The sequence below is a fragment of the Nothoprocta perdicaria genome, unplaced genomic scaffold (genome assembly GCF_003342845.1).
Source record: "Nothoprocta perdicaria isolate Ctin4 unplaced genomic scaffold, notPer1 scaffold_116, whole genome shotgun sequence".
In the NCBI taxonomy this organism is placed as follows: Eukaryota; Metazoa; Chordata; class Aves; order Tinamiformes; family Tinamidae; genus Nothoprocta; species Nothoprocta perdicaria.
The window spans coordinates 1783472-1801097 of NW_020454272.1; the positions used below are offsets into that span (position 1 = coordinate 1783472).

The 17626-nt window shown below is 38.5% G+C and overlaps 1 protein-coding gene across 2 annotated transcripts in view; it reads left to right on the forward strand.

The window, feature by feature from the left end:
- The window catches only part of ANO4 (anoctamin 4), a 160850-nt gene that overhangs the window by 40636 nt on the left and 102588 nt on the right, over positions 1–17626 (forward strand). Inside the window, exon 2 of one of the 2 annotated variants that reach the window (XM_026053523.1) lies at positions 12717–12923. In XM_026053523.1, the coding sequence (XP_025909308.1) occupies positions 12854–12923 (70 nt within the window). In that variant the 5' untranslated portion in view covers positions 12717–12853. Of the gene's footprint in view, positions 1–12716; positions 12924–17626 lie in introns of those variants that run through there. The other variant, XM_026053522.1, reaches the window with a different exon arrangement.

Genomic DNA, 17626 nt, shown 5'->3' on the forward strand with positions numbered 1-17626 from the left:
ATCTCTAGAAAAGTTTAACTTTGGGAACAAACTTAAGCTGTAAAGTTAGTAACTGTTACCTGATGTGCATGTTCTTTTAAGATACCTCTGCAGTGATATTTTTGCTTGCTAGAGTTGTGGGTAAGTAAAAGCTCTCCTTTTGCAAATTGCAATGAAAGTAATAGAATCAATGTAATCTGAAAGGTTTTTTAGGTTTTTTTCTGCTTTGTGAAGTGTGCTGTTGAGAACTTCATTGTAAATTTGGAAGTCGGCTAAAGGCTTGACAGGCAGTTTGGCCAGTTAGCAGTTCGGCAAGTGGTACATTTTACAGAGTTGATGCTTACATCGTGGACACAGAGTATTGTATCTGTAAGAAAGCTGATAGCTGGTCATACCAAGTGATTGCAGGTTGAACAGGAATCTTTCAAAAAAGAGGGGAAAAAGTGGAACTAGCCTGTGATTCACTGCAATAAAGTTTCAGAAAAATGGGCTGAAGGATTAGCCTTATGCGAGTTGTCATATGCTCTCCTTCCCAGCACTCCTCATMGAAGAAGTTATAGCTAGGTCCAAATATTTCTCATGACTTCCATCAGAATATAGGAAAACCGACTCCATTTGCTTTTTACATATATAGTTAGAATTGGGATTTGCACCCTTCAAAGGTACATGTTGATACTTAACATGTTTACAGCAGGGAGTACATGTTCATTTCTATAGAAAGGGCAAACTAGCCTTCACACTTCATTAATGGTAGGTGTAGTCGTAAAATTAAGTAGAGGAGATGAACTGGTGCACAATCTAATAAAAAGATAGAAAATAACGTTGTTCCTTAYGCTTGTAGACTCCTGCACTTGCATAAATCAGACAGAAAGCCATCAGAGAATTATCACTTTGCATAATTCAAGAACATTCATGATCTTYATATAAAACATTTGAATTTAGTGTTAAAGAGAATAATCGCTGCTTTTTCAATTATGGATATTCAGAGAGATTGGATTAAAGTAACTGCTTTGATCTTTTTTATTTTTTATAAGGTGTAAAAGATTTTGACATATACAATTAAATGGAAAAAAAGAAAAAGTAGTGAGGGAATAGAAAAGACTACCAAGTGTCTTGAGTGTTTTTGTAGAACTTTGTGGAATTCTACAATTTGTAGTAATTTGAAATACTTATGAACTGTTATTTATTTGGTGCAATATTTAGCTTCTGTTGTATTTAACTATAAAAAGGATTGCTAATTAGGAAAGCGTAAGAAGGTTGAGGACTGTAGGTGATGGAATTTCTTTCAACTTGATTGGCTTAGATTTATTTTTAAAAAGGCCAGCTGAAGACCAAGACGCGTCGCTGAAAAAGCATCTTGTGAGGAGTGAGTTTGTGAGTTGCACAGGTAGGAGTAAAATCAAAAAACAGTAGCTYGAAAATAGTAGTAGTAGTATGAGAAAATAAGAGAGAGCATAACAGTTATGTCCTTACCAGCRCTCATTTTCTCAAAGACCTTCATTCCTTTTAGTCCTAACTCATCTACATTATTTAGGCATAGGCATTTAGTCTACACTTTTAGGCATATAATGTACTTTACTGACTGAAGCATGAAAATCTTCTTTTGACATGTATTTCTAGATTGCTGTTAGTGAATTATAATTGACTGTCGTGATCCATTCTCTAAGCAAGCTTGTTTTCCTATGTAAAAGAAGAAAAATATTTCTKGTTGGTTATCAGCTCCTCATGCCAATTTAATAAGAATAATATTTCTAAATCCAGTCTGTTCTAGGTTTAGGTTTACATTCACAAATACATTACAAGAAAGAGAAGAATCCAGTGGGATCCAGGATTTTAGGTGCCTTTTATCTTCTGGGACTTATCCAGGAAAGAGCAGACACACATTGCTCTTTCCTTCAGGGAGTATATAGGGCAGCTGTCTGAGGTCTGCTGTGCTGTGGGATTTTGTTTTGATTTTTAAAAGATTTTCCATTTAGAAGGCTTTTGTTTTATTTTATTTTTTAACTAAGAGCCTTCATCAGTATTTTTTCCTTTAAGTGGACTAATGGACTTTATGGACTTTACTGTTTTCTTGATTTCTGAATACTCTGCTGCTTCTGTGTACTACTTTTCCCTTTGTGACCAGTACTATTAAAGCAGCAGAGAACACAACTATCTTTAACTGTTCAGATGCCAATGTCCTGCTGGAAGACACTACTGGTTAATGACATGTTAAGTCCTTCTCTGAATACTAATAAGTTTCATGATTGCATAGATAGGTTATTTACTATATATGTTTGTGTGTTTTCCTTTCCATAAGAAATTTTGAAAAACAAATAGGAGTAGCTGGAAAATCAGCGTAAGAGGTATAAATGTAGAAAAGGCAGTTTTATTGAAAGAGTAGTAGTAAATATCCTTTTACTGAGAAGACAGTCACAAGAATCAGCTTTAGGCCCCTGTTTCTTTCTATAAACAGTTTCTTCTAGGGGGCTTCAGAAAATCTGTGTCTCTCGTATGCCTCCTCTTAATTGTTACGAGTACCCAATTAGTACCAATCAAATATGTGTAGTTCATAACATACAGCTCAAAGYCTGTCTTAGATACTTGATGTGTTTTTCTGAATTGCTGCTGTCTCAGAGAATTGTTCACACTTGAATTAATGGCATTGCCCTAGCCTAGAACAGTTATTCAGTAGATGAATTACAGCATGGACTGTATATTAGAGACTTCTAATTAGAGAGCCTAGTATGCAGTTACTGGAGTTTTATAGCCTCCAATAGTATTTTCCAATTCTGCTATAAAGGAAAAAAGTAATTCAAACATTAACCATCCGTAGAGGAGTAGAGGGCTTCTTTCCATATCTCAAATGAATTTAGATAATCATTATAGGACTGCTATTGTCTTTGTAAGGTTTTTAGTCTTCTGCCAGAAACTTGTTCCGTTTCTGAACTGAAATGAGCAGAAGCTCCATCCATAGGTGTAGGTTCAGAGCAATTGGTTTGATCCCTATGAGAACGTCTCTACGAACATGGCAGGTATACATACACTTTCCAGTAGCATCATGCTGTGGTTAATTGTCTGGAGTGTTTCCAGAAAGGTTAGGTGGCAGATGAACACAGGTTTTCACTGGCAGCTGTTGTCCCCGTCTCCTCTGGGGATGGCCCTCACTTATGACCACTTAGAAGTCTTGGCATTGGAGACTTCACTGGGATCAATGCTTTTCCTGGCTTTGGAGCTGTTCAGAGCACAGCAGAGTATGTCTTCCCACCYCTGTGTCCTGCAGCCTGTTCCTCAGGAGGACTGGGAGCCTTTGGGRCTGGCTCCAGTGTAGACTCTCCTCTACACTTCTCAAATAAATTTAYTCAAATAAATATACTTTACTACAGTCTGAGATATGTTATTTCCCATCAATAAAACAAAATAAAATAAAGGAAGTAAGTTTTGCTGTCTTAGAGCTTGCTCCTGAAATTGTGTTAAGATGTAATTAAAACTATCATGAAAGTAAAAGATAACTTAGAGTTGATGAATCTCAGCTTTGGGCAGAGAGTATTTTGAAGCCCGGGGCAAGGGCAGAGCAAGGGCAGGAATGCTGGTGGATGTGCTGTCCGTGGACTCCCCACCAGTCCCCGTGCAGCATGGCACAGGCAGGACCAGCACCTGAGTCACTCTGGGGCACCCACAGGTAGATAAGGTGCCCATGAGAGCTGAGGCGGTCCTGGGACAGCCCATCTTGTAGAGGCAGACCCAGATGTATCCTGAGCTATCTTGCTATCCTTCCCCTACCTGTGAAGTCTCCTTTTTATTTCTTTTTTTTTCCCCTTCCCCCCCCGCCATTTCACAGATGATATTTTAAGTATTTACTTGCAGTATCTTGATTCACAGCTCTGCATTATAGGGAATAGCCTATTAGTTACGATAAAATGAGAACTAGGATATTTGAAGTATAGCAAATGACATTCAGCCAATGCATTGTCAGAAAAATAAATACTTTAAAAATATATATCTCAAAATATATTTTGCATGGATAAAAAAGCAYCTGTGACTTAACTTTGTTTCATTGGGCATTGCAGTTTACCCTGATGTTTATACTAACTGTACTAACTGTACTATGAAGAATGTAGTCTCAATAATGTCCTTGATTTGGGAAAATCCAAGCAATAACTGTTTTTTTCATTAGGAAAGAAGACAATTTTGAATGCAACACAAGTAAACTTAAGTTTCAAATGGTCTCATTGTTTTGAATATTTTGGGCAAGTAAATGCTCTATGTGTGTAATAAAATGAGTAAGACGAGTTACAGCATAGTTTCCAAATCATTAAGTGCCACTTAAGAATAAATAGCTAATCTTTCTTTTTTTTTTTTAAGAAAGCAGATAATGCCTCAAAGAAAAAAGTGTTGACATAAAATGCGATTTATTGTGACAGAAATAGAGATACAAACCGCTTGTTTTTGCATTAACCTACTGTATCCATTATAATGCAAGGCTATTCCACTTGTTTGTAGACAGGATATAATACAAGATAGAACATCCAAAGCTCTGAATCTCTTTTGACCATATTTTGGTTTTTTTGGTCCAAACAGTGGAAATTTTAATTTTGGTTGTACTTCTTGCTTTCACTGTATTTCATTTTATTATCCTTATGTGCTTTGCTTTCTGGTTTTAATTTTATGTTTTGAAATTATTCCTTACCATTTGTATATCACAATAACATTAATTGATGATTGGTATTCCAGATGGCATTTCAGTAATTGATATGATAATTGTTTCTTGGCTTGCTCAGAGGCAATTGGTATTCTAATTGATAATTTGTATTCTATTTGATTTATTAAATTTTGTAAATGTGACAAGATGTTCCAAAATGAAAAAACAGAATTTTCCAATCTAGATAAGGTCAGATTTATTTGCTAAACAACATTTTGTTGACAGTCTGRATTTGGGAGCAAAGGAAATGTTTTTTYTCTCTCTCTTTTTTCTTTCCCCTCATTTATAAAAATGACCATTCAGAATGAATGCAGTTTTGATATGATTAAAAATCTTGTTGCAACACAGAAGTAAATTGAAGCAGCTACTRAAAAAAAACCCCACAAAATAGATCCAGAGTAGAATAGCAAAGACAACACCAGAAATGTGGACAACCCCAGTAAGATTTCAGTCACTCAGAATGGTGAAAAATGACCCTGATTGCAGCACCCTGAGAGAACTGTAGCAGAGCATATTTTCCACACAAATTGCTTGGCATTTGTCTTATCAGCTTACCTGCTAAAGGTAGTGGTCTATGTACACCGGATGATGTGTTTTCAGAATATTTCAGAATATTTCAGAATATTTAAGGTTGGAAGGGACCTCTACAGATCATCTAGTCCAACCTTCCTGCTCAAGCAGGCACACCTAGAGCATGTGGCACGGGGTGGCATCCAGGCGGGTTTCTTTTGGTGGTTGGGAACTAAGTAGTGAAGCATTAGGCAGAAATACAAATACGGGACTTACAAATCCATCAAGCTGGGCACCTTATTCAGCCAGGCACCTGAAACTTGCCTAGGCAGAACTTTGTGTCTGGCTCCACAGCCCCGAGGCAGTTCAGCTGCTGGAAGCAGTTTAGTTGAGAGATGTGGAGCTACTCAGCACGGTGGCTCCAGGCACTGTGGGCACTTGTCTACGTTCACATCCACTAACAAGGAGCCCCACAATCGATCACTCTGAAGGTCCTTCCTTCAATTCACCAACAATTAAACAGCAAACTAGAAGACATTTATAGTCACTGAGCTAAGCTTTCCTCTCCACTTGTGCCTGAGGAAGACAAGTATTTCTTCTGCTTGACACAAAGATCATTAAAGGGCTATTATGGCTCCTCTCRAAGACATCTTCATGACCTCAGGTTGTTTTTCTGCATCAATGTAAGCACGGTGGGAATTTTTAAATCACGTTACCTTATCCCAGTTGAATGCTAGGCTATGGTAATTGAGTAACTACTTCTGGGGCTGTACAAGCCGTCCTTTGATGGCAGACCCAAGATAAGCGTATGGTATTAATCGACTAGGAGTTTGTTTTGTGTCAACAGAGATAAATAAATACTGGATCTGGATGTAGCTCTACCACAGCTAATGTAGCACTCCTGTAAACCTGGGGCRAATTAGCCATTTGGGCTTAAAGCACTTTTACATGTCTGAAGCTACGTCCATRTCCCAGTGTGTCTTGGACTATTTGTTTCTAAGTGCACGCAGAGCAAATGGCACAAAAGCAGAGTGTACACAAGCCACTTGGGCATGGAGTTATAATTCTTGCTCAGACATGCCTTTGATTACAACTCAAAATGCAGATCTTAGTGCTTCCCGTGGCTGGCAGGCATGGCATGATGCTATCTCTAATGCAGGAGGAGCATAGCAGGAAAAAAAGTGACAGGTAACACGCCTTTGGGAAGATTTGTTTGGCTAATTTAAGGAGGTGGCACGGTGATGCTTTTACAGAAGCATAAAGATAAATATGAGACCTATAAAGCAACAGAAGTGGAAAAGGATTTCAAATTAGAAATGAGAGGAATAATGCAGCGTTATTTCCTGTAACCTGTGCTTTGCATGGAGACCTAGAGCAGGAGAGTTAGGAAGGAGGTCTTCTGCTCCTGAAATCGTCCATCTACTGAGACCTTTGGGCAAGTGCTTTGCTGCCATACTGGAAGCAGGCTGCCTTTTCCACCCTCCAAACGGTACATGGGGCAACTGTCAGCACGAGCATTCCTGGTGTCGGGATAGCATCTGCTCACGTCCTCAGGGCTAGCCATAGAGAAATGGTGCAGGAGAGATTAGGGGCCTGTTTGAGTAAGAATAGCTTAATTTTAGACACCTACATGAAAAAAAAAAAATCTTTTCTCTGCAGAGTCAAAAAAGAAATATGAAGGAATTATTAGGTTAAGAACAAATTCAGGAATGTCACTGTGTAAGACTTTGGTGAAGTCACAGACCAAATATCATCTGAATTTCAAGTCTTGCTGACCAAGTGAACCTACAGGTCCACTCTTTGTTAAAAATAAATTTWAAAAAAAAGAGACTGCAGAAAGAACAATGGAGAGTCAGAAGTACTTGTGAGGAAAAACAATGTAGCAAAAGCAGCAAATAGAGGAGATATAATAGAGCTCGWTTTTCTTGCCATGGAAAATTGTATATGCTAACATTTATGTAAAAAAAAAMCCCTAAATCGAAGGCTGTTGAATTCAAATGCTCTGTTTCCACCTTAACAACAACTTGTTGAAGAAAATACCAGGAAAATATCACTCTGTGTGACGCTCCTATTCCTATGTGCCTGCCACTCATTCCTGTGAGAGACAGGAGACTGAGACGGGTGGACCCTTTTTCCAGTTTGTCCATAAGAGTTAAGGTTGGTGGGATAAAGTTAGACTCATGGCCAGCTTGGAATAATCCTCTGTGAATTAGGTTCCTCAGAGAAGAAAAAGGAAAAAAAAAAACCCAAAATCAATGTACTAGCAGAATCTTCATCCTGAGTCAGGAGCAGATACTTACACCCTGTACTGGCAGCATGAATTTTTGATAGAAGAAAACAATAACATTCAAGGAATGTTTTCTGAAAGTAGGATAGATCTTGAGTAGGCAGCCATTTATCCAAATATTGATCAAAAAAACCTATGCAAAGACTCAAAAAAGTGAACTTGCCAAGGTGCACAGTATTCTCGAGGAGCTTTCTTTCCATCCAGTCAAGCTCCCAAGAAGCAAATGGTTCTGTAATTGATAATTCTTCTGTTTGCTTATTTAAAGTTTTACTTATATATATAAATATATAAAAATGTATATATATGATGTGAAGAGAAATGTTGCACCATTTTCAAAATTCTACTTGGAATATAATCTGTATTGAGGTATAATTTTTATGCATCACTCGTGTTACCAATGCCAAGGGTTCAATGCTGTTGCTGTGCTGATTCTGTTCTCTAATTCACTTAGAGAATGGGTATTTCAAGTTGCTCAGAAATGTGAAAATCCTAATGTAGTTTTAACGTTTTCCCACTAGATAGAAAAAAGATTGACATACTTCCTGGAATGTTTCTGTTCTCTGTGTGCAAAGAGGCAGCAGATAAATTTTTCTTCATTCATGTCCACCCAGGATTTATAAAAAACTGAATAGTCCATCATGGCATCAAGTATAGCAGTCTCTGTGCTGAATTTGAGGTGAAGATGTTTTTGCATGTGAAACTTGACATGTTACTTGCCTTTTCTGAGCTCCCCCTTGTCAGGGCAAGCTTCAAAATATGTAAAAGCTGAAGCTGTTAGCAATATATCATTGGCTTTAATGGCAGAGCTGGGAACTTGCACAGGCTGAAGAAAGGGTGCTTAGTTTTTTAAGGTGAACAGATTAGCCCACTTTCTCCCTGTGTGTGAAAGTCCAAAGGAACAAAATACGTAATTTCCCATTTCTATAGTATACTCAGAGAGTTTTTTTTCTCTCATGTTTCCATCATGCTTCCTTATGATCTTGCTTATGTGGACTTTGATGACTGCAGGTTGCCTGAAGGCGCCTTACTTCTTGTGGCCCATCATTGCAACACTGCAGCTTAGATCTTCTCCCACTCTCCTTGATCTGGGCTCCCCTGCACTTGCTTCACTCTAAAACAGGCCTTGAAGAAAATGACTACCACAGTCTGCTCTTAAGGGCTCCACAGAGGGCAGAGTATTCTGCCCCAAGGCAGAAGAAAAGAAGCCACATAAAGAGAAAGAGCCAGGTTATTTCTCTCCTTGAGCACTGATACTCAGGTCTTACCAAACCATATGGACATACTGCACCTGTGAGCAGCAGTCTGATATCCCAAAGAAGGTCTGCGAAGCAGGTCAGCATAGCTGAGATTAATTGTGTGGATTGTTTWTACAAGCTTTGTAACTCTGCATTGCATCTGGGTGGTTTATTCATGTCGCTATTATCCCTGGCTGGAGGAAGTTGCACCAAGAAGGAAACTAATGATACATCTATCCCTCCAAGCAGTGCAGACTGGAATAGAGCTATGGATGACCCAGACCTGAGAGCGAAGTGCMATCCCACCTGGAGAAGTGCTCTCAGTTCCAGCAGTTCAATTTGGATACAGTGCCTTGCCAAGCCCTCTTTTGGCATTAGAGCCRTCTCCATAGGTACTAGCATCGCGGCACTGTGCTCAGGAAAACGGCCCCCGGGCCAGCTGGATGAGGAGCGTGCTGGATGCAGGCACTGCTCTGTGCAGAGGTGTGCAGTGCTCCTTGCCAGGGCTGAGGCACGAGCAAAGCCAGGCACCTTGGCAGAGCAATTGCAGAGCACCAAGGCATCTGGTTGCTCATCTCTCTGGCATCTGAAGAGTTGACAAAACAAACCTCACTATCACATGAAGCTTCGCAGGCAAATTCTAAGTCATAGGCACACTGTGTCATTTTTCACTTTTATTAATTTCTCCCTCCTTTTTCTTCTTCACGTTTGATTTTTATTCYTTTATTCTTGACTTTAAAGGACTTTAGCACTCCATTTCTAATGTTCTCTTTATTTTGGAGCATCATAAAATCTGTAGCATTGTAGTTATACATACCACCACGTCATAAGAGATAAAATGTGCTTACCATAAAAGAAGTCATGCTCTGAAAAAAAAAAATAATATAAAAACATAGCTGAGAGCAATAAGAATTATTTAGGAACCTCCCTGCTGAGAAACTACACAGTTGAGAGTGGTTTGTAGGAAGGGGGTGAGATGCTTCTCTTACCTGAACCTGCAGGCTCAAACTAAAGCATCAGASAGAAAAAGAAAGGGTATGTACGTAGGGAGGGGGAGGGCAGATGCAAATTTGCACACAGAGAACGAATTTTGCTCTGTAAAGAAAAGGGAAAGTGACATATGCAATTTCTGAAGGCCTAGATCCTACCCGTCTTTGAAACACTAAACTTCTAATTCTCATTCTTATATATTTTGTTTGCAGCTGGCCAGAGGCAGCTAACAGCTGCAGCTCTCTGGCCATAGGCCAGTGTGTTTCAGAGCTCTGGCCAGAAGCTAGTCCTCCRAAATGAGCAGTCAGCCATGGCTACAGGCCAGGACATGAGCTTTACACCTGCCTCCAAGCTGTATCCCAGGTTGAARTGCTGCTGATGGCCTGTTTGTGGGACATTTAAGACACATGGAAAAGCAGGAGARCCTCTTAGTTTGTATAGCAGGCATAGGGTCCACTGGAACAAGCCAGGACACTTATGGCCCAAGGGTCCAGCCTGACAAGCCCATGTGTAAATGATTGTGTTTCAGGATGGGTGCAGTTAAGGGCCATGTTGCCATGTGTTCAACAGCATCAGGACTTCAGTGCTGGGCATCTGCCTGGTACCAAGACTGAAGGCAGGGCAAAAAATCCATCCAACAGAACAGAATGAGTAACAAGTCCATAGTACRCTGACAAGGAACTTGTCTTTCTGGAAATCTTATGTGGGTACTGTATCTCTGTAAAAACTATGAGATGTCAGCTTTAGTGTCTACTCTTTAAAGGTCTGCATACTATTTATTCCATTTCTGACCCCCAAACTCCATGATTCAGCATCAGGGTGGATTATCTGAGATAAGAATCGGGAGAGTTTACTCTAGAGTCTGCTTAGCCCCAGTAGGTCACCAAGTGTTAATCTCACAATTAATTGGCAGGCACAATTCTTAGTAGCTCTACCTCCCTTTCTCCCATTCCTTCCCCCTTGCRTCTGCTGTTGTATGTGTTACCTGAGGATGTGTTTTCAGGAGCCAGTACTTTTAAAAGGACTTTGGYCCCCAGGAAAGCAAGGTAATACCTCAGCTTACTACAATATTAGCATCTTACATTTTTGCAGTTTTATATATATTTTTATTTATAGTTTAACAATAACAACAAAGTAGATTTAGACTCTGTCTTGAAAAAGCTGAAATGCTAGCTAAACAAGGACACTTCCATTTTTGTCCTGTGCCTGGTATGTAAATACTTTCCTATATAAGAGAATGGCTTATGAGGACAGGTCAACTGCAGTGGTAAATCAGGAGAATATGGTGAACTCCAGATTGTATTAAATATATTGGTGTCATATCAGTGRCGTAAGCTGGCAATTTCTGCATACTTTTAAGTTTTAAAAATATTTGGGAACAGTCATAAAATTCCCAGTAAGCCTGGCACATTCTGCCTCATAATTCAATGTTATCATTTTATAACATTCAGTTGAAGAAATAAAATGTTGCATATAATTAGAGTCAAATTGTAGATTGAACATCTTGTTGATGCAGTTAATCTGCAAATTTTGCAGTCCTTAGCAAAAATGATCTGGCTGCAGTATCCTTTATTTTGATGGCTGAAGAAAAGAGCTGTACAGATAGTTTAGGAAGCTGAGTCACAGCTGCATGACAGTTTATAGSCTTTACTTTGGGAAAGCAAAGAAGCAATTTACTCCAACCTCAGAGAAGTAGCCACCAGTTTACACTTGGAACTGTCTCCTAAAATAGATCACTTATTTCATGATCAAATGATAGAACAGCCTTATTGAGATCTAACCAATCATTATGCAGTTTTATACGTAGTGGTGGTAGAAGATATATCCTTATTCCATTTTAAGCTTCAGAGAGATGTTCTTTTTAAATAACACAACACCTCATTGTGATGCTGAAAGATAACAGTTGTGATTAATCTTGTAATAACTAAGGGAAAACCTCACAAGCTTTGCCTCACTGGTTGAAGTCCCATATGGCCTTTATTCAAAGCACTTTATTCATAGAAATGCACTGTCCAGGCTAATAAATAATTGTTATTCTGCTCCTGTGTGTTGTTATGCTGCCATTCACAAGATGAATCAACTGAATAAGGGGACTGGGATTTGGCTTCTGTATTAGCAAATATGTGATTTCAACAGTCCTTTGCACTAGCCAGCAGATTCATTAGCCCTCTAACTGGGCGCATGCTCTCCCAGGTTTACTTCCTGCAGATTGGCTCTGATGAAGTGCTGCAAAATCAGGCAGAGAGARAGCAGCTTCAATCCTGAATGTACAAAACCATCTCAAAGATGAAGATRAAAGATGGGATAAAGAACTATCTCATTCCTCAAGGATTTTTTCCCATGCGTGCACCCACAGTGTTTTCACTGGTTGCCTATGGAGGTGGTGACTCTGTTCTCCTTAGTGCTACATTATCTACCAAAGAATCCCAAGAGGCCAAAAATTCAAAACCYCTTCCATGACTGGTTTCACAGGACTGGTCAAAAGGGCAGTTGTTTTTCMAGCTTAAGGTCATACTATTTTTGCTTGTAGCTTTACTGTTTTCCTAAAAGCAGACAATAATTTTTGTGYTAAAAAGTGGTCTTCCTGAAGTGTAGCATCTTTTCTATATGATTAGATTCAATGATACTTCTGAAAGTTCAGAAGAAAAACATCCATTCTTGCTAAGTTTTAGTCTGTCAATCAGAAAACTGTCATTTAATACATTCTGTCATAGTTAMCTCATTAATATCATTCTCTGTGAGCTCTATGTGTAATTTTTGCAGGAATGGAATTCTTCCTGCAGGCCAGCAAGGCACTAAACCGTGACTTTATATTAATTTAAATATCTATTAGTGTGTCTGGCTCTGATGGCTGCAGCACAGCAGCAGTAAAGATGTTCATGTTTTTCACACAGTTCAAGCTTTTATAGCTTTTAATTTTTTTCTCCTTCAAGAGGGCTGCTACAACCCCATTTTAAACTATGATAATTTTTATAGTTTAGTTTTTCTTGGATGGTCTGTTGTATCTAATGATGCTAATTTTTATTCTTGTCAGGTATAAGCTTATCTATTCATGGGGCTGAAAAGTGCGTGCAAGTCTGTCAGAGGAGAACTGCAGCAAGCTACCCAGTGTCACAGTGTCCACCTGTGGTTGGGCATCTTTCACTCCCACGAATCAGAAAGTCCATAAAAATGGAAGCTTCGTCTTCTGGATCCAGTATTTCAGCAGTTGRTGGTGGAAAAGCAAAACCTCATCAGCCAGGTAACAGATTTGGCTTGACACCTTTTTCAATTCTGTTTCTTCTGTGGTGTGCCATGTTSCTCTGAAGCTGATACTGAAAGCATCAGCTTTTGCTACCATAGAGTTCAATCTATTGGCCAATGGAGCTATAGATTGCTCTTTGCTCTGCCTATGTTTGACATGTTTTGGACGTGTACTACTGGTTGTAGATTTAATTGGGAGGAGCAAAAATTGGGACAGCTGGAATTTGGAAATAAAAATGTAAGTGTAATCATTAAAAAAGGAAAACAATTGTAATGATCACAATATGGAGAAAGCTTTGGGTTATAGGGCTTTGAATACTGCTCCTTTTATGTACAAACAGTTTTGATAAACCTTGAGCTAAAGGCTACAAGCATCACTATGAAACTCAAGAAAGGACACTAACTTTGGTTTTGAATTAAGAATTTGGGACAAGTTAGGGTGTAGATCAAACTTTTACTTGAGACTGGAGCATCTCTCATATGAGGAAAGACTAAGTGAGCTGGGCCTGCTTAGCCTGGAGAAGAGAAGGCTGAGAGGGGATCTGATTAATATGTATAAATACCTGAAGGGCGAATGTAGGGAGGAAGGGGCCAATTTCTTCTCAGTGGTGACCAGTGATAGGACAAGGGGCAATGGATATAAGTTGAAACACAGGAAGTTCTATCTCCATGTGTGGAAGAACTTCTTTAGTGTGAGGGTGACAGAGCCCTGGCACAGGCTGTCCAGGGAGGCTGTGGAGTTTCCTTCTCTGGAGATCTTCCAAACCCGCCTGGATGCCGCCCTGTGCCCCGTGCTCTGGATATCCCTATTGGAGCAGGGGGCTTGAACCAGATGATCTCAGAGATCCCTTCCAACCTCAACCATTTTGTGATTCTGCATAAAAAAAGCCATAATCTCCTGGGAACCATCAAATTCTAATTGACATAATGAATTAATTCCTTAGTATGTTAATTACCAGCTATTTTGAAAGTATCTTTTCTTATAACAGAGGAGACCATTTGCACTGGCCATATTCAGACTTCCTCACAGTGAAAAATGAACACATTACATATTTTGTATGTGGGTGGAACACATTAACACTGCCCAGGAAGCCAGTTTTGTGACTCTTACAGTGAAGAGTTTGGAATCCTCCAAGTTTGTTGCCMTGAGAAGGGCATAATTCACAGTAGACACGGCTCTGGGACAGAGCCCACTTATGTGAGACAGACAGTTCTGCCTCCAAGATCTTATCATGCTTTCACCCCTTTGCAGATCTGGAAGTTGATTTTTGTAAAAGATGAAAATACAAGTGAGAAATTTTAGACTGCTATGTAGGTCTATTGCCATGAGTTTTAGGTATCCATATTATTCAGTTGCCATAATCTCTGCTAATATGGATTAAGAATATACAGTGACTTAATATACAGTGATCAAATCGTATGATTTAGTAATATTATTTGTTCTGCTCACTTCTTGGCCTTTTATTTTTTTTCATTTTCTGTGTTTTTGATTTGAAGTATGGAAATTACTAACACTGCAGTGTTGCTGTTGCTAAAGACACATAATCATGGCTAGAGCATGTTAACAGACTGATAAAAAAGCTGCCCTGCAGTTTGTGAAACAAATATCTTGAATACACACAACAGGTCCATACAAGCAGGGTTCATTGTGAGCTAATATACATTCTGCCTCTATTTACTGCAACTTGGCTTATATTTGGTTCTGTTTTTTTAATTCTRTATAGCGCACCAAATTTGTCTTTTAGTCTGGGTTAAGTTGCAACAATTAAGGATGTATGCAAGTAGAGTCTAAATAAAGATTTATTGAAATAGCCCTGCTAGGAGAAAATTTAAAACTTAAAACTGATTTTTTTTTTCATTCCAATTTAGCCGCAAATTAACAGTTATTTGTTCTAACTTCATAAATAACTATTCAAATGTACTTACTCAACAATGATGATAAGGCTGTACATTATAAATGGATTGGAATTCGAGCATGAGAATRTTCTGACTTATGTTAATTTTATGTTAAAAGACCTTCTACTGTCAATTCTCAAGCTATCTTCCTGCTTTTGCATACAGTAAATTCCCAGGGATTTTGTTCAGCGCATTTTGGTATCTCATATAATGGGGGTTCTTGCTTTCCTTGAGTATGAGTTATGAAAATCAAGTAGGTCTCATGACTGGAGAAGTTTATACCATATAATGATATTCGGACTGAAATTTCCTTTGTCCAGGTAACACTATTCAGAAAGCAAAGATATTGCTGAATAACAGATTGTCAAAAGAGTATTTTGAGGACTTAAAATGGCATTTTTAATTTTTATCAGTTGAAGAGGTAGAACCATGGAAAGAAAATTGCCTTGTTAAAATGAGTAATGAGAGTGTATTTTTCCCCTTTGGCAGTAAACCACTCTTCTTTGTTTGCTATTACCATTTTTCTTTTTTCATTTTTTGACAATGACACATTTTTTGTTATTTATTACTAATTCTGTTTGACTGACAGCTGCTTCCATTAACTGACATTTATGCTACTGTCTAGTGTGGAGAAAATATAGATATCATTTAGTGTTACTGCTCTTGTTTTCATCTTATTTTCCTATTGGTTCTATTTGCTCTTGGCAAAGTGCCTGAGGCCAATGACTTCTATTGTCTTTCTGGGTGCTGTCAACAAAGGAAGTGGCCAGTGAGCAACTGTCAGTAATGTGTGGGTTGTTGGTTTCTTTGACTTTTTTTTTTTGTTTGGGTTTTTTTTTTTTTGGTTTCTTTTTTTGTTTTGCAAAAAGATGTTTATCCTGTGCAAACATACAAAAAAGTATTACTCAACCTGCAGCAGACCAGCAACTCCTGAACTCTGATTTTAAACACATCACAAGGTATCATATAGCTGAAAAAAAAAAGCATATAAAACCAGAGGGAAATGGAAAAAGGAGGAGAAGAAAACTGTTAATAATGGTGATGCTGGTGAAGACCCTTGGTRTCTCTGCCTACTCTCCTCTCTGAGGAAAGGCTCTTTAAGGAAGGAGAAAAGCAAAGACAAATCTCTTGGACAATAAATCTAGATRTAATGATGTGAACATTGACTTATGAATGTAAATGTGCTTTCCTTCCAGAGTCAGGGAAGGATGGTATTTTGATCTTGGGGATAAACTCCCATTATGATCTCCCAATTTGGGGAGTGATATAAGGTGGCTAATGGGATACTGATCTACTGAAGTACGAGGCTCCAAGCATGTGGGCAAGTCCTTGGGCTGTTGTAAAATGTTAAAACTTCCCTGGAGATAGTTGAGGATTGATTTGCCTGCACGCAAGGAGGTTTTATCTTGAAAGTGATGGTAATCAGCACTTAGGTTATCTGCCAGGGCACAGTGACCAAGGACTAAACAAGCCTCGAGGTTAAATCCTCCCACTCCATTCCCTCAATGTCAGGAATAGGCAAATGTGAGGACAAGAAAAATGCTTACCTCAGTTCTAGCTGCATTGCAGCTTTGTGAAGGAATAAGCAGGACTTTGGTTTCTGGTCTTCTGCCTGCTTTTTTTCTATTATTATTGTTTATTATAAATTATATGTGTATATGCACACTATTATTGTTTGTTATTTTATGTTATTGTGTATTCCAAATCAGAGCACTGTTCCCTTGCTTTTTCCTATTTGTGATTGCATGCTTTATTCTTGGACTCTAAAGAACTTGTCAAAGCTGATTTCTGTAGCCATTCTTAAATTTGCTAGCTGTGGAGGAACTACCTTGCTCGGTACATCTCAGTAGCAGTAAGGTGAATTCCTAATCACTTCTTTGGCCCCTGGAAACTTCTGAGGTCTTTGCTAGATGACAAGCTTGCTCACAACTGATACCCACTTTGTGCTAACAAAGATTCAAAAGTTCCCCAGCAACATTTTCTTAGCTTCCTACAAAGGTCGCTGCATAAATCTTAATAAAGATGTATAACTGCAAAGAGAGAAAAAAATAGAAGTAGCTATGTAATATTGCATACCACATTGTGCTACTGAAACTAACTTCAAAGTCTARTATGTAGACTTGCATAATTGTATGCACAATTCTTCGGTATCAGATCTATGTGAATTACTGATTTGGTGTAAATATTCAGAACTTCTCTCACATTTCATGTGTACTTTCTATTACCCGCTTCAAACTGAAAAACACATAAGTCAGTGCAGTACACCTCAATACATTTTGAGGTGTATATAAAAGTGCATATGCCCTTTATGTCATTTATATAAATACAAAGAATTCTTCCATAAGGAAGGACTGAAATCAGTTTCTTTTAGAATTTAGTAAATATGTAAAGAGAATTGGGTTTAAAAATTTCATAAAAATGTTCCAGAAATTTCTGCTTTCACTAGTTTACTGTTCAAAAAGAAAATCTTCTTCAAAGCCAAAGTGTATTTTGAAATGGAGACTGCTTGCTACCTGATACAGCATAGGTGTAACCATGATGTTTGAAAGAGCTTTTTGTTCAATGACAAGGAAGAACCTACTAAAATTACTGGTTTCTAGCATCCTGATGGAAGTCTAGTACAGTTGTTGGAATGCAACGAAAATCTTTTTTGTTAGTCACTTGACTTTTCCTGCAAATAGAAGCTGATGGAAAAGTTACAGAAGTTAAAAGCAGAGGTATGTTGCCTTAGACGTGCTTTCCTTGATTTCAGGGGTACTCTGTAGTATATCAAACTGTCCATTTTCTTGAGGCATGCAGTTTTGG